Below are 16,415 nucleotides of genomic sequence, written 5' to 3'. Positions count from 1 at the left end.
GCTTCCATTATTATATTACTCAAATGTAAATCCCAAACCTGACTTGGTTCTCAAAATCATCTATGGAGTTTTGAGTCCAGAGTAATTGCCAAAGCACACTATTTTTTTTTTGCCTTGCATCTCTTCACCTCTTTACATTTGAGAGAAAGGGCTACAGTTTTCCTGGGAAAAGGTTGTTCACTGAACTTCTATCCTAGCAATGAAGTTCTAGTTTTTAAAATTGTGTTTCTTGTTCTAATTGTACCATCAATCATAATTTGGCTTCCTAAATTTCCATGTATTCTGTCAAAATTAATAAATTCTATATGGAATTTTGGAAGAGGCTTATTTTTCTAGTTTTATGGCTGCGTTTTAAATAGTAGGCATCCCTTGAATTTGAATATGTTTACTGTCAATAAATTATTTGATGGTTTAATGTCCTGGCCTTCTCTAACTGCAGATAATCACATATAATGAATATTAAGTAATTGGTTGGACACAATGATTCAGTGAGGAAAAAACCTGCTCAGTAAAAGCTTTAATACAAATGTGAAGCAAAGATGTAAATATAATAATTGTAGGTATACTCTGACCTATTAAGTGCTTATATTTTCAATTAATACAGCAACCTTAGGGGCTAGGTACAATTATCATCCCCATTTTATAGATGGGAAAACTGAATCATATAAGAAAAGGCAAATAATTCAGGAAAGAAATGGACTTATTTTTACTTCAGGAGTATGCTATTTAGCAGATAAGAGTGAGATCTCCCAGTTAGCAGTTTGTAGAATATTTGTAGATGTGTTTATTGGTGGGTGACTAGGCAATGAGCCACAGGTTTCAGATGGCCATAGGTTTAAGAAGTGGTGAGGAGGGAATTCTAAGAGTGAAACTGAGTGAACAAAATGTGTTTCAGAGGAGTATTTGGATGGAATCAGGGGTTTACAGTGTTGTGCATTTTCTGCCAAAAATATTCATGTTTCATCAAAAATGAAAAGAAATTAAAAAGCAATAAACAATGACAACAAAACTATGTTCTTCAAACCCTGTTGGAGGAATATAGTTGAAAACATAGATGGGGAAATATTGTGGAGGGCTTTAAAAAACAATCTGGAGTCTTTTATCAAACAGCTAAGATATTAAGTACAGTACATTCTGAATGATTTTCTTATTTCTTCCATAATGGTAATATTTGGTATGGGAATATGAAGTTCAGAATGGTTATTTCCAGATAGTCTCTCAATAAAAAAATGCCCAAAGAGTGTGAGAGATCTAAGATTGCCTTAAATCTAATTGTAAATTGACATTCCAAAGGCCAGGCATCCTGCCAAATCAATTTTCATTGTCTATTGCTGTATAACAAATCTTTCTAAAACTGGATGGCTTAAAACAGCCATCCTTATCCATGATCTCTTGCGGTTTCTATGGGTCTCAGCTGGAAGACTCACACATTGGAGGTTGGGATTATCTATAGTCTCATTCACTCACAGAGCTGGTGCTGGGAGCCTGCTATAGTTATTGGTTGGTATGCCCACATGGGGCCTCTTCATTTAGGCCCCAGATTCCTTATGACAGGGTGGCTGGGTTCCAAGAGCAAGTGTCTCAAGTCAGAGGGTGAGACCATCTGAGGTCATTTTCCTTTTTATTACCCAGCCTCAGAAGTCATTGAGCACCTCTTCCGCTGCATGTTATTGATTGAGGCATTTACTAAGGTCCACCCAGGTTTAAGGAGGGGGAAACACAGACCTTACATTTCACTGGAGGATTGCTATCACATTTTAATAGAAGTGTGCAGGAAGGGATGTGTGTTCGTCTGTGTGTGTATCACCATGCTTAGAAAATACAATCTGCCATTCCATCTGAGGGTTCTAAAAATTGCCAGGGCCTGGCACACCAGGTAGGAAGCAATGAGTCACACTTGTCTCCTGAAGATATTTTATTAAGCATTGCAGGGACTGGCCAACTGACACAAGGGGAGACTTTACTTTGTTTTTCTTTAGCCTGCACATTTTGGTGAGTGTTTGTTCTGAGAAAATGGGATTTTACTTTGTGGAACATGACTGGAATCAGGTCTAAAAATAAAATAACTGTCAAGGATGAAATAACTGTCAAGAATGGCATTACAGTTGTCTGTAAATCTTAGGAGATTTGGGCATGTTGAACTGCCAAGGCTAAAGATTAGTTGCCTGGCAGAAAGACAACTCTGGAGGTTGGTGGATGCTTTAGAATGAAGTTATTCGTTGTTCAAATGGAAACTACCTCTTAAGTGCTGGGCACCCTGTCTGGAGGCTATCCACTAGTTACCTAATATTAGGGAGGATTCTCAGACTCGTTGGCACAGCAGCTGTAATCAATATAGGCATTTAACCCAGGCATTCCAGGGACTTGATGGAAGTTTCAAAGGTTATCCTGACTTTGGTTATTGGTTTAACTGGATGCATTCAATATCTGTTATGGACCAAGCACTGTATGCCACGATGAAAGTACAGAAACGAAGAGTCCCCTCTGTCCTGTACTGTATCTGCCAAAAGAAAAAGACATGCAAATAGGTCTTCACTACAGGATGGAGGTGCCCTGATACAAAGTAAAAGAAAGGGAGGTCTGTGGGGCAGAGATCATTTCCATCATGATCCGGGCAGAGAGGGGGCTGAAACATGTCCTGCTGGAATCCAAGCCCCTGGCCTTTCCACCCCACCAGATTGGTCTACTGTTGTCCTCAGTCTCTCAAAAGTTTGCTCTAAAATAAAACAATGATGCAGTTACCTTTTTGCCATGGAAAATGAAAGGTTAAATTGCTGAAACAGTTTAAAAATCAATGGACTCTGCAATGCTAAATAAGAACAAGACAGATAAGTCGATTTCACTTCTGCGCTTGCTGGAAATATATTTTCTTATTGATAGGGGCCTAATTTTTTACTATTTAAATTTTAAGTCAATAGAATAGCAGCACACATCACTACACAACAGAATTAAGAACACTTTGCTAATTTAGGGAAATGAAGAACAGGGTGTTTCTTTTTGGTTAAAAATAAAGTTTAATTTTTGTTTGTCTTCCCGATGATCTACATTTCATTGAGAATTCCAGCTACAGTTCAGGTTAGTGTTGCAAGCTGAGCATATGTTTCAGCCTGAGCATAGTGTTTCAGGTACTTCTTAACACATTACCTTCAGTTCTGGGATTCCTGTCATTTTGAAGTTTACTCTCCAAGAGGAAACAAAATACAAAAATATATTTCAAATTGATTTGTACAAAATCATCTTGATTCTGAAATGTAATATGTAAAACAACTCTGGTATTAAGATATTTATCTTCTGCTCTCCTTTACTTTGTTCTTTTAAAAAATATTTGGACAATCTAGTCCTTCTCTCTATGTCTAACATAGGATCCTTATGTTATTTATATTAAAACCCAGTTCTAATAATGTTATTTTCTAAAGAGAAAAGTCCTAGTAAACAACCTGGATTAGAATCTCGGCTCTCCCATTTCCTAGCTAAATTATTTAGCCTCTCTGGGATTCAGTTTTAGCCTCTGTAAAATAGGGATAATAGTAAAGCCCACTTTATAGGGTTATTATAAGAATAAATAAGCTTTGTATTTTAAAAAGGAATTAAAATTAAGCTCATTACCCTGATTTTCAAGGCCTATTACTAATTTAAAGACACTTTCTGAAATGTATCCTCTGCCTTAAAAATGTATGCTCCAATTAACCTGGAACATGCCTAATTTTCTGAATGTTGGTTATTAGCTCCAACTTTCACACCTTTGCAGATGCTACTCTCTTTAATACCTCTATCTACTTTTGCCTTATCAGAATCTATTAATATTTGATGTAACGTAGCCTATTCTAAGGATAATATCCACAAATTTTCAAAATATAGGAACGTCCAGCACCATACAAACTTTATTGTCACTACACAGGCTTAGTCTGAGGCTATGGATTTAGAGCGGTGATCCTTAGACTAACTGGACAAAAGGCAATGAGCGTAACTGGATCTGGTTCTGAATTTGCCTACCGAAAGGTACCTTAAAACTGATAATAGTTTTCCCTTATCCATATGATAATAATTATGTCCTCTTTCTCTACTCAGAAGCATTTCTGGGATTCATAGTTGATTGATTTCTTATCTAGGATCATCAGCTAGTTCTTTTGTAAACACTTTATTGAAATATGATTGACATGTACATATTTAATGTATACAACTTGATGATTTTGGAGATATGTGTATATTTGTGGAACTGTCACCACAATTAATGCCATAAACATATCCATCACCTCCAAAAGTTTCCTCCTGCCCTTTTTATTGTTATTTTTTGTGTGATTAGAACACTTAATATCTACCCTTTCAGCCCATTTTTAAGAGATACCTTTACTCTCATGTTCGTTTCAGCTAGTGTTTTTGTTCCATATCTAAGACACGATTTTCAGAAAACACTTGACTGTAAGAATGTTTTCCTCTCAATAGAATATAAACAAATGATAAGTCTCTATATCAAATATTCTATTACCTTAACAAGGCCTTGTTTCCCAACCTCTCCCCAGCTGTATCCTTTGAGAGCCAGCACAGGTTCTTGATTCCTCCCCTTCACATTCTTCTCTTGCCTCTAAATGCCTATGGCAGCTTGTGCCTGTGTTACTATACTCATCTGGTCTTTTTGTGTCCTGAACTTATTCATGCACTTGACTTGTCTCACTAAGAAATAGTGAGTAGCTAGAGAGGGGTTTGCCTCATCTTCCTGTTTATCACAAGTATCTTGTCAGTAGGAGTTTTTAAATAAATATTTTATTTTATACTTATTCTGTAATTATTGATAATACTTTTATGTTCATTCTATAGTGACTGATTCAGTGTTCAAGTTTTAGAAAGTTTTACTTTTTTCAGAAAACTTCAGACTTTCGAGAGGTAGCCAATATACCTAGAATTCTTAGCAGTTAAAATTGATGCTTGAACTGTTTTGGGGCGAGTTTGAAGTCAGACACATCTGTTTTCATATCAGTATGTAGCTGCTTCTAGATCTCTGACCCTCCCCAAGTTCCAGTTTATGCAATTGTAAAATGGGGAAGAATATAATTGTAAAACGGAAAAATTGTGAAATGGTTTGGTGAAGGCAGAACAAGCAAGACCTTAACTATAAATTCAAGTTACTGGCTCATAATGAACATTCAATAAAGATTAGGTAGGGACTTCCCTGGCGGTCCAGTGGTTAAGACTTCACGTTCCAATGCAGGGGGTGAGGGTTTGATCCCTGGTCGGGGAGCTAAGATCCTCCATGCCTCGAGGCCAAAAAACCAAAACATAAAACAGAAGCAATATTGTAACAAATTCAATAAAGACTTTAAAAATGGTTCACATCAAAAACAAATCTAAAAAAAAAATTAGGTATTATTACTATGAATAAAAATGAGTATATATATGTATGTTCATAATTATTCATCACAGTTCTGGTATATAGTAGTGCACCATGAAGAAAGCTTCTCTGATCCCCATCTGTTGTATATATTTTGTATTCTTTAGATTTAATCTAATAGTATTCCAAACTATTCTAATACCAATCTAATAATAGTATTGTATGTTTCCTTTTTATGGTAAGTCCTTGATTAGCAGAGAATATATATGTGTATCCATGTATTTCTCTTCCTTCACCTGTGACATTCATTGTATTAAAGACTGTATAAATATTTTTATAAACGGATATAACCCTAGATCTGTTTTTAACAAATGGATAATATATCTCTGGTTCACAGTGTTTTCAGAACTCTCTATGCATTGTAAATTATCTACACATTATAAAGTGAAGTGTAAATTGATTTTTATTTAGTTAATTTAACAAATGCAGTAATTGGTTTGGGGGGGTTGGGGGCAAAATCAAATAGTTTATTTGTTCATTTTTTGTTTGTTTTCTGAATTATGTGTAGAATTACTTCCTTTTGTACCATAATCACATGCATAGTCTAAGTGTCTTGGGTATATAACTAATGTTGGTTGCTTCCAACTTTCATGATTATAGAAATTGCTATATAATATTAGAGTAAGAGTAATTTTAAAATAGTAAACTCTTAGAGATTAATAATGTTGCAAATAAAATTCCATAAAAAGGGTTTAAATTAATTATCTGGATTCTTTAAAAGAACAAAATAAAGTAAAAGTTTTAGAATGGTGTCTTCAAGAGACATGTTAAGGGCTTCCCTGGTGGCGCAGTGGTTGAGAGTCCGCCTGCCGATGCAGGGGACACGGGTTCGTGCCCCGGTCCGGGAAGATCCCACATGCCGCGGAGCGGCTAGGCCCGTGAGCCATGGCCGCTGAGCCTGCGCGTCCGGAGCCTGTGCTCCGCAACGGGAGAGGCCACAGCAGTGAGAGGCCCGCATACCGCAAAAAAAAAAAAAAGAAAAAAGAGACATGTTAAAACATCTTTGCAAGAGTAGCTTATGTTTTCATTTGATGGGTTTAAGAGAAAAATCCTAGGATTGCTGTCATAGTCTTATTTCTTATGCAGTACAACAGCTTGAATCTTTATATGGTATTCTGGACGTCTATCACTTTCATCATCAAAATGTCTGAGAAGATAAGCTGGCATAACCATAACCATAAAACTATGTTATAGTTTCAGCATACATAATGATGAATATGTCATACTACTCTTCTATAAATTTTGGTAACAAACTTACCTCGGTTGACATCTATATGCTGCTTCCAAAACACTCTCTTTCAAACATAAATTTCAGATCAAAATACTCTACTTATTAACATGAAAAATATGCTTGTATGCCTGGGGAATGAAGTGCAGAATAACTCTTGGAGTACAGTGGTTGCTTAGTAAATGTTCTTGACTAAATTGATGGTTGATACGACCAAATTGTAAAATGCTATATTCAGGACCAGCCAGTTTGTTTTTGTTTTGTTTTGTTTTGACATATATTGCATCAACCAATATATTACATTTATATGAAGTGTTGAAGTGTTTGAATCATAGTAAATAATAATTTTTTTATCTCGTGACTTTAGGAAGACAGGCTTTTGGTAAATGATGGAACCATAATCTTTTGCAGGGGTTTATTTCAAAAGTAATTTGATATACTACTGGTCTGCACCTTATGTATACTTTTTTTTTCTTTGCTGCCCACTCTCTCAGTAATTCACTCTTAGGAGGACCATAATTTATTGTTTAAATGAGACAATATATCTCTACATCTTAGTTAATATTTAACTTTGGATTTTCATGATAATGGTTATTATTTTATAGGGCATATATTTTGTTATGTTATTAATATTTTATTACTACATTTCCCACATAATATTCCACAATCTCAATGAAAAATGCTAACTTCTAAATATATATTACTCTGTTTTCTGGAATAGCATGAGATAATTAAAGGTAACCTCTTGAACAGTTACAAAAACCTAAGACATCTACTTTATGATTTCCTTTTAAAATTACTAACTTGAGGAATCATTTTATTCTCAAAGAGTCTTAATGTGAATACGAGATTTCCCTTTAAGAATCTTATTCTTTCACCAATTAGTGTTTATCTTTCATATAAATACTTTAAAGAGTTCTAGGTCTCTAATACTGCTTTATCTTGACAGCAGTCCTAATTCAAAGAATTTAGCTTTGCAACTTAACTCTTAATGTTTCCATCATTAAAAAAGTATTTCCTGTCAAAATGTAGTATTTTTAAGTACTTTTTTTAAGTGGAAATACTCATAGTAAGGTCAAAGATTGGCAGCTATTGTGAAAATTTAAGAGGTTTGTCATCAATGTTAAGGATGGCTTTGTTCTCAAGTGTCAGCAGTTACTTGGCTTTGCTGAACTGACCATTGAAATATAGAAAAGTCTCGTGACTTGTACTTTTATCTGTCTATCTGTCTATTTACCTGTCACATAATAGACATAACAGATATCTCACTTTTTGATCTCTTGTCTTTGTTTTTAATCCATTGGCCACTGTGACTGTTTAAAGCTATAGTCTTGATCTATGCTCATGAGATGTGAGAAGGAACCTGCTGGAGCTTTTAGGAAAGTTTCTTCTCTCTTCCTACATATGGTACCTGAACTTTATCTGGAGAGTGTAGTACAAGAGTGTGAGCTCTGTATACCTGCCTGAGGGTGAAGTAAAAGCACTTGAAGTGAAGATGCATGATTTTCATTAAACTAGAGCCTGATTATGCTGAAAAGCCTAGATATTTAGCCAAATTTGATTTAAAATTTTATAAAAGTTTTATAAATAAAATATCACAAATACCATTTATATACCCTGGATAAACCTTCTTAATCCCACTTTCCTTTTTCTTGTTCTCTGTACCTAGATATAAATGAAATCCTGAATTTGGCATTTATTATTATAATGTAAATATTTTCTGTATTTTCTCCATATGTACAAATTTATACATAATATGCATAATTTTTTGAATTCTGTCTGATTTGCAAACTATGCACTTATTGTGCAAATAATTTTTCATATAATGTTCGTTTCTTGAAACTTCTGGTTATAGTTTATATATTTTACTGCTGGAAATTATTCCACTATAGAATATAAAGGGCATTCCATTATAAAGATATATCACAGTTTATTTATATACTCACCCATTGATTGGTAGTTATAGTTTTTCAAGTTTTGATATTAAGGATATGAAAATGTATTTAATTAATATTTTAATCACTGTTTCCTCAATTACAAGTATTCATTTGCCATTTGGGTTTTCTCATTTATTAAAATTTCTGTTTACATAATTTACATTTTTCTACTGGATTATTCATCTTTTTGGTATTGATTTATAGAAGATTTTTTTTACTATATTTGAGTACTAGTACTTTATAAGATACATGTTTTGAAAATATCTATTTCTATTCTTTTGGTTGTTTTGAATATTGTTTATAGTATCTTTTGTAATTTTTAGTCAAATTTATCACCATTTTACTTTACACTGTGCTTTTCGAGTCTTGGGTAAGAAATCCATTTATATTTCAAGGTCATAATTTTACTATTTTTTTCTAAAGTTGCTGAAGTTTTGCCTTTCATGTTTGAGAAATCAACATAGATAAATAGGTAGATAGATTAGATATAGATATAGATAGATATAGTAAGGCCCAAAGCAATATATATCTTATCAAATTATTCCCCTCTTCTTTCTAAGTGAAATCTGAATTACTCAAAAATTTAAAAAAATGTTTTATTTGGAATTAGATATGGGTAACAGATGTGTATATACTACATTACTCATATGATTAAAAGACAGAGTAGTACAAATATTCATTTTTATTATCTGAAAATCTTTACTCCCATTTTCTTTCCTGTTTCCCTGGGCTATTTCTAGAATAATGGTTTAAACTAGAGGAAGCTTCCACAGTTTCAATTCTGTTACTGTGTTCTCAGTTACATTTTTGCACTGTACTTAGCTTTCCAAATCTCAGGCCCCACGAAGAGCTTAGTCACTTTGATATTGAGGCCTGTCCTCTCCTTTGCCCAAATTCCATAAATAAGGATGTTTAACCTCAGATAATACTTCTACAGTCTAATCCCAGATGTGCATGGCATGTATCACAAGCCCATTTTAGTACCTTGAACGGCTATGCTGCAAAGATAGGTGGAAAAGCAGTTCCTTCCCATTTAATGTATAGATTTGTAGGGGAGTAGGTTTCCTCCATTGCTGTCCATCTGTTTGCTAGTGCCAGTTGGATAAACTCCCTTGCGCTACAAAGGTAACTGGTTCGAAATTCAACTGCCTTGAAATACTCTGTTTCAGAGCTATACTCTCCCTTTATTTAAACCCTGAATGTTTGATGTGGCAACATGAGTTTTTACTTTTGTGATGATGTTAACTACAGTTTATACATACCATAAAGTGAACAAAAATGTTTCAATACTTGCATATTATTTGATTTGATTCTTTTAAAAAATATGCTATTTTGTGTTCTAAAATGCTTATAGTAAATGCAATTCTTCTATTGCATTATTCAGTGAAATATGCATGTACCATTACTTCCACACAATCTTAAATTCTTTTTAGTATGAGTACGAATGCATGTATTTTTTTAATTGAACACTGAGGTGGCATGATCATAGTTTGCACCTGAAAGCTCACATTTTCATTTTATCGAAGTGATAGATTAGTTAAAAGATCCCTCTGTACTGTTTTCTGAAACTAAATTCTTATTGAAGAAAGATATATAAGCATTGTGTATACTTTGTGAAGATTATGGGAAAAGCATCCAGTTAGCATGTCAGCAGAGATTGAAGGGCATATAATGCTGTTATTTACCCATGAATTTACTCATGGGGCATGGATATAATACATCTTGCCCATGCCTAAATACAGCGAAGGAAATTAGTAATTAAGCATGAATTTTAAAACAAGGAACATATTTTGTTGTTTAATTGCTGGTTTTCTGAATAATCATAAAATGCACAATTAAAGTTAGTATTGGTATTTTCTAAATGAGAAATATTAGATCATATGGTTGGATTTTATCATTGTCTTAGCACTTAAGCTGAAATTGGTTTAAACTTGAAAGTTTATAAATTTATTTTTTTCTATTTTCTTCTTTCCCTTAAATCTTAGAATATCAATCTTAAATTGTCTTATGAAAATTCATGCTTTTTTTTCCAATTATTCTGTAAGCATACTACTAAACTTCATGATTTAAATCCCCAAAAGATATTTCCAAATTATTTACGTGAAAGCTATTTAGACCATGCATTTTACCTTCCATTTAGGACAAAATAAACAAACATAATCCAAAATTTGAATATTTTATTCAATTCATATGATTGCTTTATAGGTATGATCTATTATTTAATTAAATTCAGCTTTTAAAATATATTTATATTGTAGGCTTTTCTGTGCAATTCCATTAAGTTCTTTGCGCAATTCCAACAGCATAGTGATATGCTGTACTTGATAAATAGTTTTTCTTTTAGGCAGTAATACATCATTTAGGTGATGGCTATTAAAAATGAGACTGAACCCTGCATTTTAAGTCTTTATATCCAGACACATGATTCATTTGAGAAATCTGGACTGAGAGTCAATAGCCCTCTGCCACTTAGCCTCAGAGGTGAGATTTAATTAAGTTTGTTCAGCAAATAAACAAATATCCTTTAATTCTTAGATTCTGGTGGTAGGAAGATGAGTAAGAGTTTATCACTTCCCTGGAGGAACTTTTAGTGCATCCAGTTGCATACTGATTAGAATTTGAGTGGAGCTTTCCTTAGCAAAGTACTCTCACACAGGGATTGAACTGATGGATATTTGTAGATAGTGGATTATGGGTGTATGTTTGATTCCTAGTTAAATCTGATGGTTTCATACAGAGACATCTTTTTCTTCTATAACCAGACTGTGACCCTCTACATGTGACACATTATACAAATGTATGATGTTGATCATAAGGGAGACAAGATAATGTGACAAGCTCAGTGTAAAACCCATAATGATTTGTGAAAAACTTATTCAACTTACAGTCCTTATACTGTGGGTATTTTTGCATCTTGCTGGAAGGATAAGCAAATACTCCAGGCAGAGTTATCAAAACAGATTGTGGATATTGATTAATTCTGTGAAGGCCAAAAATGTAAATGCACATTTGTCAAAAATTCAGGTTTGGTACTCTTTGCTCTAACAAATTCAGATCATCTTCTGTTATTTCCCAATAGCTGGATCCAAATATAAAGTTTAGACATTTTCCTTCTAGAATGGGTAATGATACTCTGGGTAATTGAAATACAACTTGATGATTTACTCCAATATTTACTAGATAATTTTCAAACATTTTCCATTTTGCTCTTAGCCTAGTCTGAGACTGTGTCTGAAATACATGAGGGGAATGAAGGAAGGGCTTGTTCAGTTTGTATTTGGCAGAAGAGTTTTGTTGATGAATAAGGCCACAAGTTATGGCTGGAATGGTTTGGTAATAGATTTTTCCAGGGTGCAAAGCCAGACAGTCTCTGCCAAACAGCAAAACAGAATCTATACTGTCAAAATGGAAAAATGGAAAAAGTGGTAGCAGTTATGAAGCTGAGGAATTCTGGCAGCACACTTAGAATTTGGCACTTGTACTTCGCTGTGAGGAAGAGCATATGGGCACCAACTATTGCAGCTTGGTCTGCTGCTGTATTGCTTGGAGAATATTTGACGCAGATTAATGACAAAGCTTAGGTGCTTGGTTCAGAATTCTTCTTTTTTTTTTAAATTTGTATTGGGGTAAAGTTGATTTGCAATGATGTATTAGTTTCAGGTATACAGCAAAGTGAATCAATTATACGTATACATATATCCACTCTATTTTTAGATTCTTTTCCCATATAGGCCACTATAGAGTATTGAGTAGAGTTCCCTGTGCTATACAGCAGGTTTTTAGTAGTTATCTATTTTATATATAGTAGTGTGTATATGTCAATCCCAATCTACCAGTTTATCCCTCCCTCCCCTTATCCCCTGGTGACCATAAGTTTGTTTTCAACATCCGTTACTCTACTTCTGTTTTGTAAATAAGTTCATTTTTACCCCGTTTTTTTCTTCATTCAAAGTGTTCTGAGAACTTCTATCAAAAAAGATTTTGACATGCATTGTTGCTGCAATGCTTTTCCAATTTAATAATGGAAATGATAGCAAATACTTATTATGTGCTTTAAAAAGTCTTAAATCCTTTTCAGGTGTTAGCTCATTTAATTTTCACATTGACCCTATGAATCAAGTTGGTCCATGAACAACATGGGTTTGAACTGTGTGGATCCACTTATATACAGATTTTTTTTCAATAAAAATGTACTACGGTACTACATCATCTGTGGTTGGTTGAATCCACAGATTCAGAACTGAGCAGAGTGAAGACTGTAAGGTTATATGAATTTCTGACTACAAGGGGATGGATGCCCCGAACCTCCCAGTTGTTCCAGGATCAACTGTACTTTTTTTAACCTCCCTTTCAGGGATGAGAAAAAAGAGAAAGTAGGAGAGTTAAGTACCTTGCCTGGGACCACCATACTTCTACCACCATTCTCCAGTGTCCTGGTGTGAAGAATGAAACAGTAGTGTTTAACGGAAAAATCTCTATTCCTTTCTGTAGGTCCTTAAGGCTCTTTTTTTTTAGTGTTTCTTTGGGGTAAATATTTCGGGACGAGGAGGTCAGAACAGAGATTCATAATTTCCATCAGAAGTGTTAATATAGAGAGGCTAATTTTTATCACTTCTTTGCTTTTCCTCTGCAGCATTATAACTTTATGAATCTGATTCTTGACAACATCATTAGGAGTATTCATGTAGATTTAACGTGAAATGTGGTTGGAACATTTGATTGTTCTCCTTATTTTTGACTGTTAACTTTGTTAAATGTTTGAACTGTAAAATTTTTCAATATTAAGTAACAAAAAGTGCTTGCAGAATACTATTCATTAGGTTTTTTAAATTAGTGTTTTGCTTCCAAACTTTATAATTCATTATTAACCAAAATGTTTCCTATAATCCGTGTGTATGTAATAAAAATGTGGGTAGGGATTCTGGGTGTTTTTTTTTTTTTTTTTTTGCGGTACGTGGGCCTCTCACTGTACGCGGGCCTCTCACTGTTGCGGCCTCTCCCGTCGCGGAGCACAGGCTCCAGACACGCAGGCCCAGCGGCCATGGCTCACGGGCCCAGCCGCTCCGCGGCATGTGGGATCCTCCCGGACCGGGGCACGAACCCGCGTCCCCTGCATTGGCAGGCGGACTCCCAACCACTGCGCCACCAGGGAAGCCCCTGGGTGTTTTTTTTTCCCCCAGCAACTAGAAGTACTCCTGGCATCTAATTGGTGCTCAGTGAGTATTTCATAAATTGGCATTCATTATGAATGGATGAATGATGATGTTAAATGCCTTGAGCTTATTCATATGTATAATTTTGCTTTTTCTCTACTACATTATCAAGGTTCTTACTGATGAAATAAATCAGTAGTAGCACAGGAAGCAGGAGGAAGCTGAGAAATGTGTGCCTTCATCTCAGCATTCCTAGTACTGACCAAGCATAGGGCTCTATAAGTAGTGAGAGAATGAGTGAATGATTGTGCAAACTGAATGACTGAAACTCCTGTCCTTTTAATTATGCCTAGTTTAAATATGTCTCAAGTACAGCAACTGCAGTGTTTGGGGAACATATTACCAAAGGCTTAAGGCAGGAATGAGGGACTGCACACTTGGAGACTGAGTGTGACTCTCATGGACATGGGCTCAGTACTTAGACGTCACAGGCCCGGGGCTCTGTACTCACTGTTCTCTACTTAGAGTCCTGACTGTCACTGCCAAGAGATCACTTTGCCTCTGCTGAAACCAACTCTGTGACTCAGATTTAGTGTAGTCTTTCGTTCCCATTACCTACTGTAGTTTCTCTGAGGTTGGTTCAGCCCACTGACACCTCATACAACAAGCCTATGTTTCCTGAGACAAGGCATCCCTTCACATATTTGAGGATAGCTCTCTCATTTCCAGAGGCTACTGTATACCACCACACTACTGGGGGGTATTTGTATTAGTTTTTGTGACATGGTTGACTGCCCCTTCTCTTCCTGATTACTGTTCCAGAGGTGGTCCTTATTTGTCTATGTTAATGATACACTGGGCAGCAATACTAAAGCAGTATTTATTAATGAATACGTGTTAATCTCAGGAAAGTTCCCACTGACTTGCTCTAGTATTCTGTACTCAGGAAGAATAGATGCTCAGGGACAGTTCTTGAAGACTTGATTGATTGACTTATCTATCCTGCAATTCTTATGTTTTCATTCACATTATGTAGTCCTTCACATGCATTTCCTCCATATACATGCTTTACATGTTAACTGCTCCTCTCTTCCATTCATGTGTCCATCTCCATCAGTACAGCCTATTCCTTCATACTGACTAATGCCCCACCCCCCTCTTCATCATATCCTGCACCTGTTCAGTTCAGTGTGTTTTAGAAAGTCTAAAGTAAATATACTATTTTTAAAAGTTCTCTAATTTTTTTAACAGAAGCTCCATAACCTACTCCCACCTCCCCACATGATGAAACAGGGAAACAGTGCTGCAGGCAGACAGTGACAACAGGACACCAGGAAATGCCCGAGAAGGTCAGCTCTACTTTGACATGATGTTTACAGGAATTTAGACAACACGTAATTGCATTTCTAAGACACATGCAAGTCCATTATATATAATTTGTTATTTGGAATATACACAAAAGTTACAATTGATAATTAGATCTCTTTGAATATTAAAATTTTAAAATAATGACCATAAATAAGATGATTAACAATCAATACTAGTTATCACCAGATAAATTGTCATATTTCAGTCTGTGTTGTATGTTTAAATTCCATAAAGGGAAATACGTATAATAATATCATGAAATTCAGCAATGTTTTCTTTGTTTGTAAGGCTTTAAAAATATTCTAAGGAACATTTATGGTGTTTTTAAATTGCAAAATTTAACTTCCAAGGTGTCAGAATTAATGAGTTTGTGTTAAAATATCCATGTTTTCTATGAACAAAACTAGTTGACATTTTGATAATTTATATTTATTAACTATAGGGAAGTCATGTTTCACCACTAAAAAAACAACAAAATTATATAAATGATATGATTATTAAGAATCAAATATTGAGTTAATGCTCATTTTTTTCTGAAAATTTGATTTGTGGTACATAAAACTCATTCATAATTTAGGGGTAGTCTTGCCTACACCATATGTGACCATAAGAAGGACCATTACTTTTAACAGATGTGTATTCCTAAAGTAAAAACATGTAAAATCAAGGCATTCTTTTGTTGCAGTTGTCTGTTTTCCCACCATAAAGGCTTCCAATAAAGGTTTCATTGGTCTCAGTGTTTTTCTATGTATGAAAGAGTATAGGTTTATTGCTCATTAGCCCCCTGATGCTTCTGAAGCAATAATTTAATTTCATTGATTCTATCTATATAGGACTCTATCAATTGTGTTAATATGAAACTAAATTCTTCCACATCTAGATAAGTCTGAGAGATGCTGTGATCAGTCAGCTATTTAATTCGAAGAGTGAATTTATTCTATCTAAAACCAAAAATAAAAAGATATCTGGACACTGTCAAATATTGGGGATATATTGACATGTTTACAATCACTGTTTTTCTTTAAACAGTTACATACTTTTCTCATTCATTTGGGAATACTCTATTTGAAGTGAATTCCTCTGAGTAGTATTGATTTTGTACTTGAGAGCTTATTAAATAGACTTGCTATATTAGTGTACAGTGAATTCAATAATGTACTTAGTAAACTATTTTCATTTGTGGAATTGTAGCAATCATACTGTTTTTAACAGTTAGGAGCTGTGCTGTGAATTAAGTCTTTATCTTTACATGCCCTAATTGGAAAATAAGAGGAAATATTATTTGGAATTAAGCTACACTTGTCTTCTTAATCAAATTCTACTTTAGACGTAAGTAAATTAGA

General features: G+C 34.5%; 1 protein-coding gene across 2 annotated transcripts in view; it reads left to right on the top strand.

The window, feature by feature from the left end:
* PRR16 (proline rich 16) overlaps positions 1-16,415 on the top strand; it is a 171,069-nt gene that overhangs the window by 103,755 nt on the left and 50,899 nt on the right. Inside the window, exon 1 of one of the 2 annotated variants that reach the window (XM_032627987.1) lies at positions 14,990-15,053. The exons of the other annotated variant lie outside the window; for it this stretch is intronic. Coding sequence (XP_032483878.1) covers positions 15,042-15,053 — 12 coding nt within the window. The 5' untranslated portion in view covers positions 14,990-15,041. Of the gene's footprint in view, positions 1-14,989; positions 15,054-16,415 lie in introns of those variants that run through there. 2 annotated transcript variants of the gene reach the window in all.

This window comes from Phocoena sinus, chromosome 3 (assembly GCF_008692025.1).
Source record: "Phocoena sinus isolate mPhoSin1 chromosome 3, mPhoSin1.pri, whole genome shotgun sequence".
Lineage (NCBI taxonomy): Eukaryota > Metazoa > Chordata > Mammalia > Artiodactyla > Phocoenidae > Phocoena > Phocoena sinus.
The sequence above is the reverse complement of the archived record's forward strand: the minus strand, read 5'-3'. Positions and strand labels throughout refer to the sequence as shown.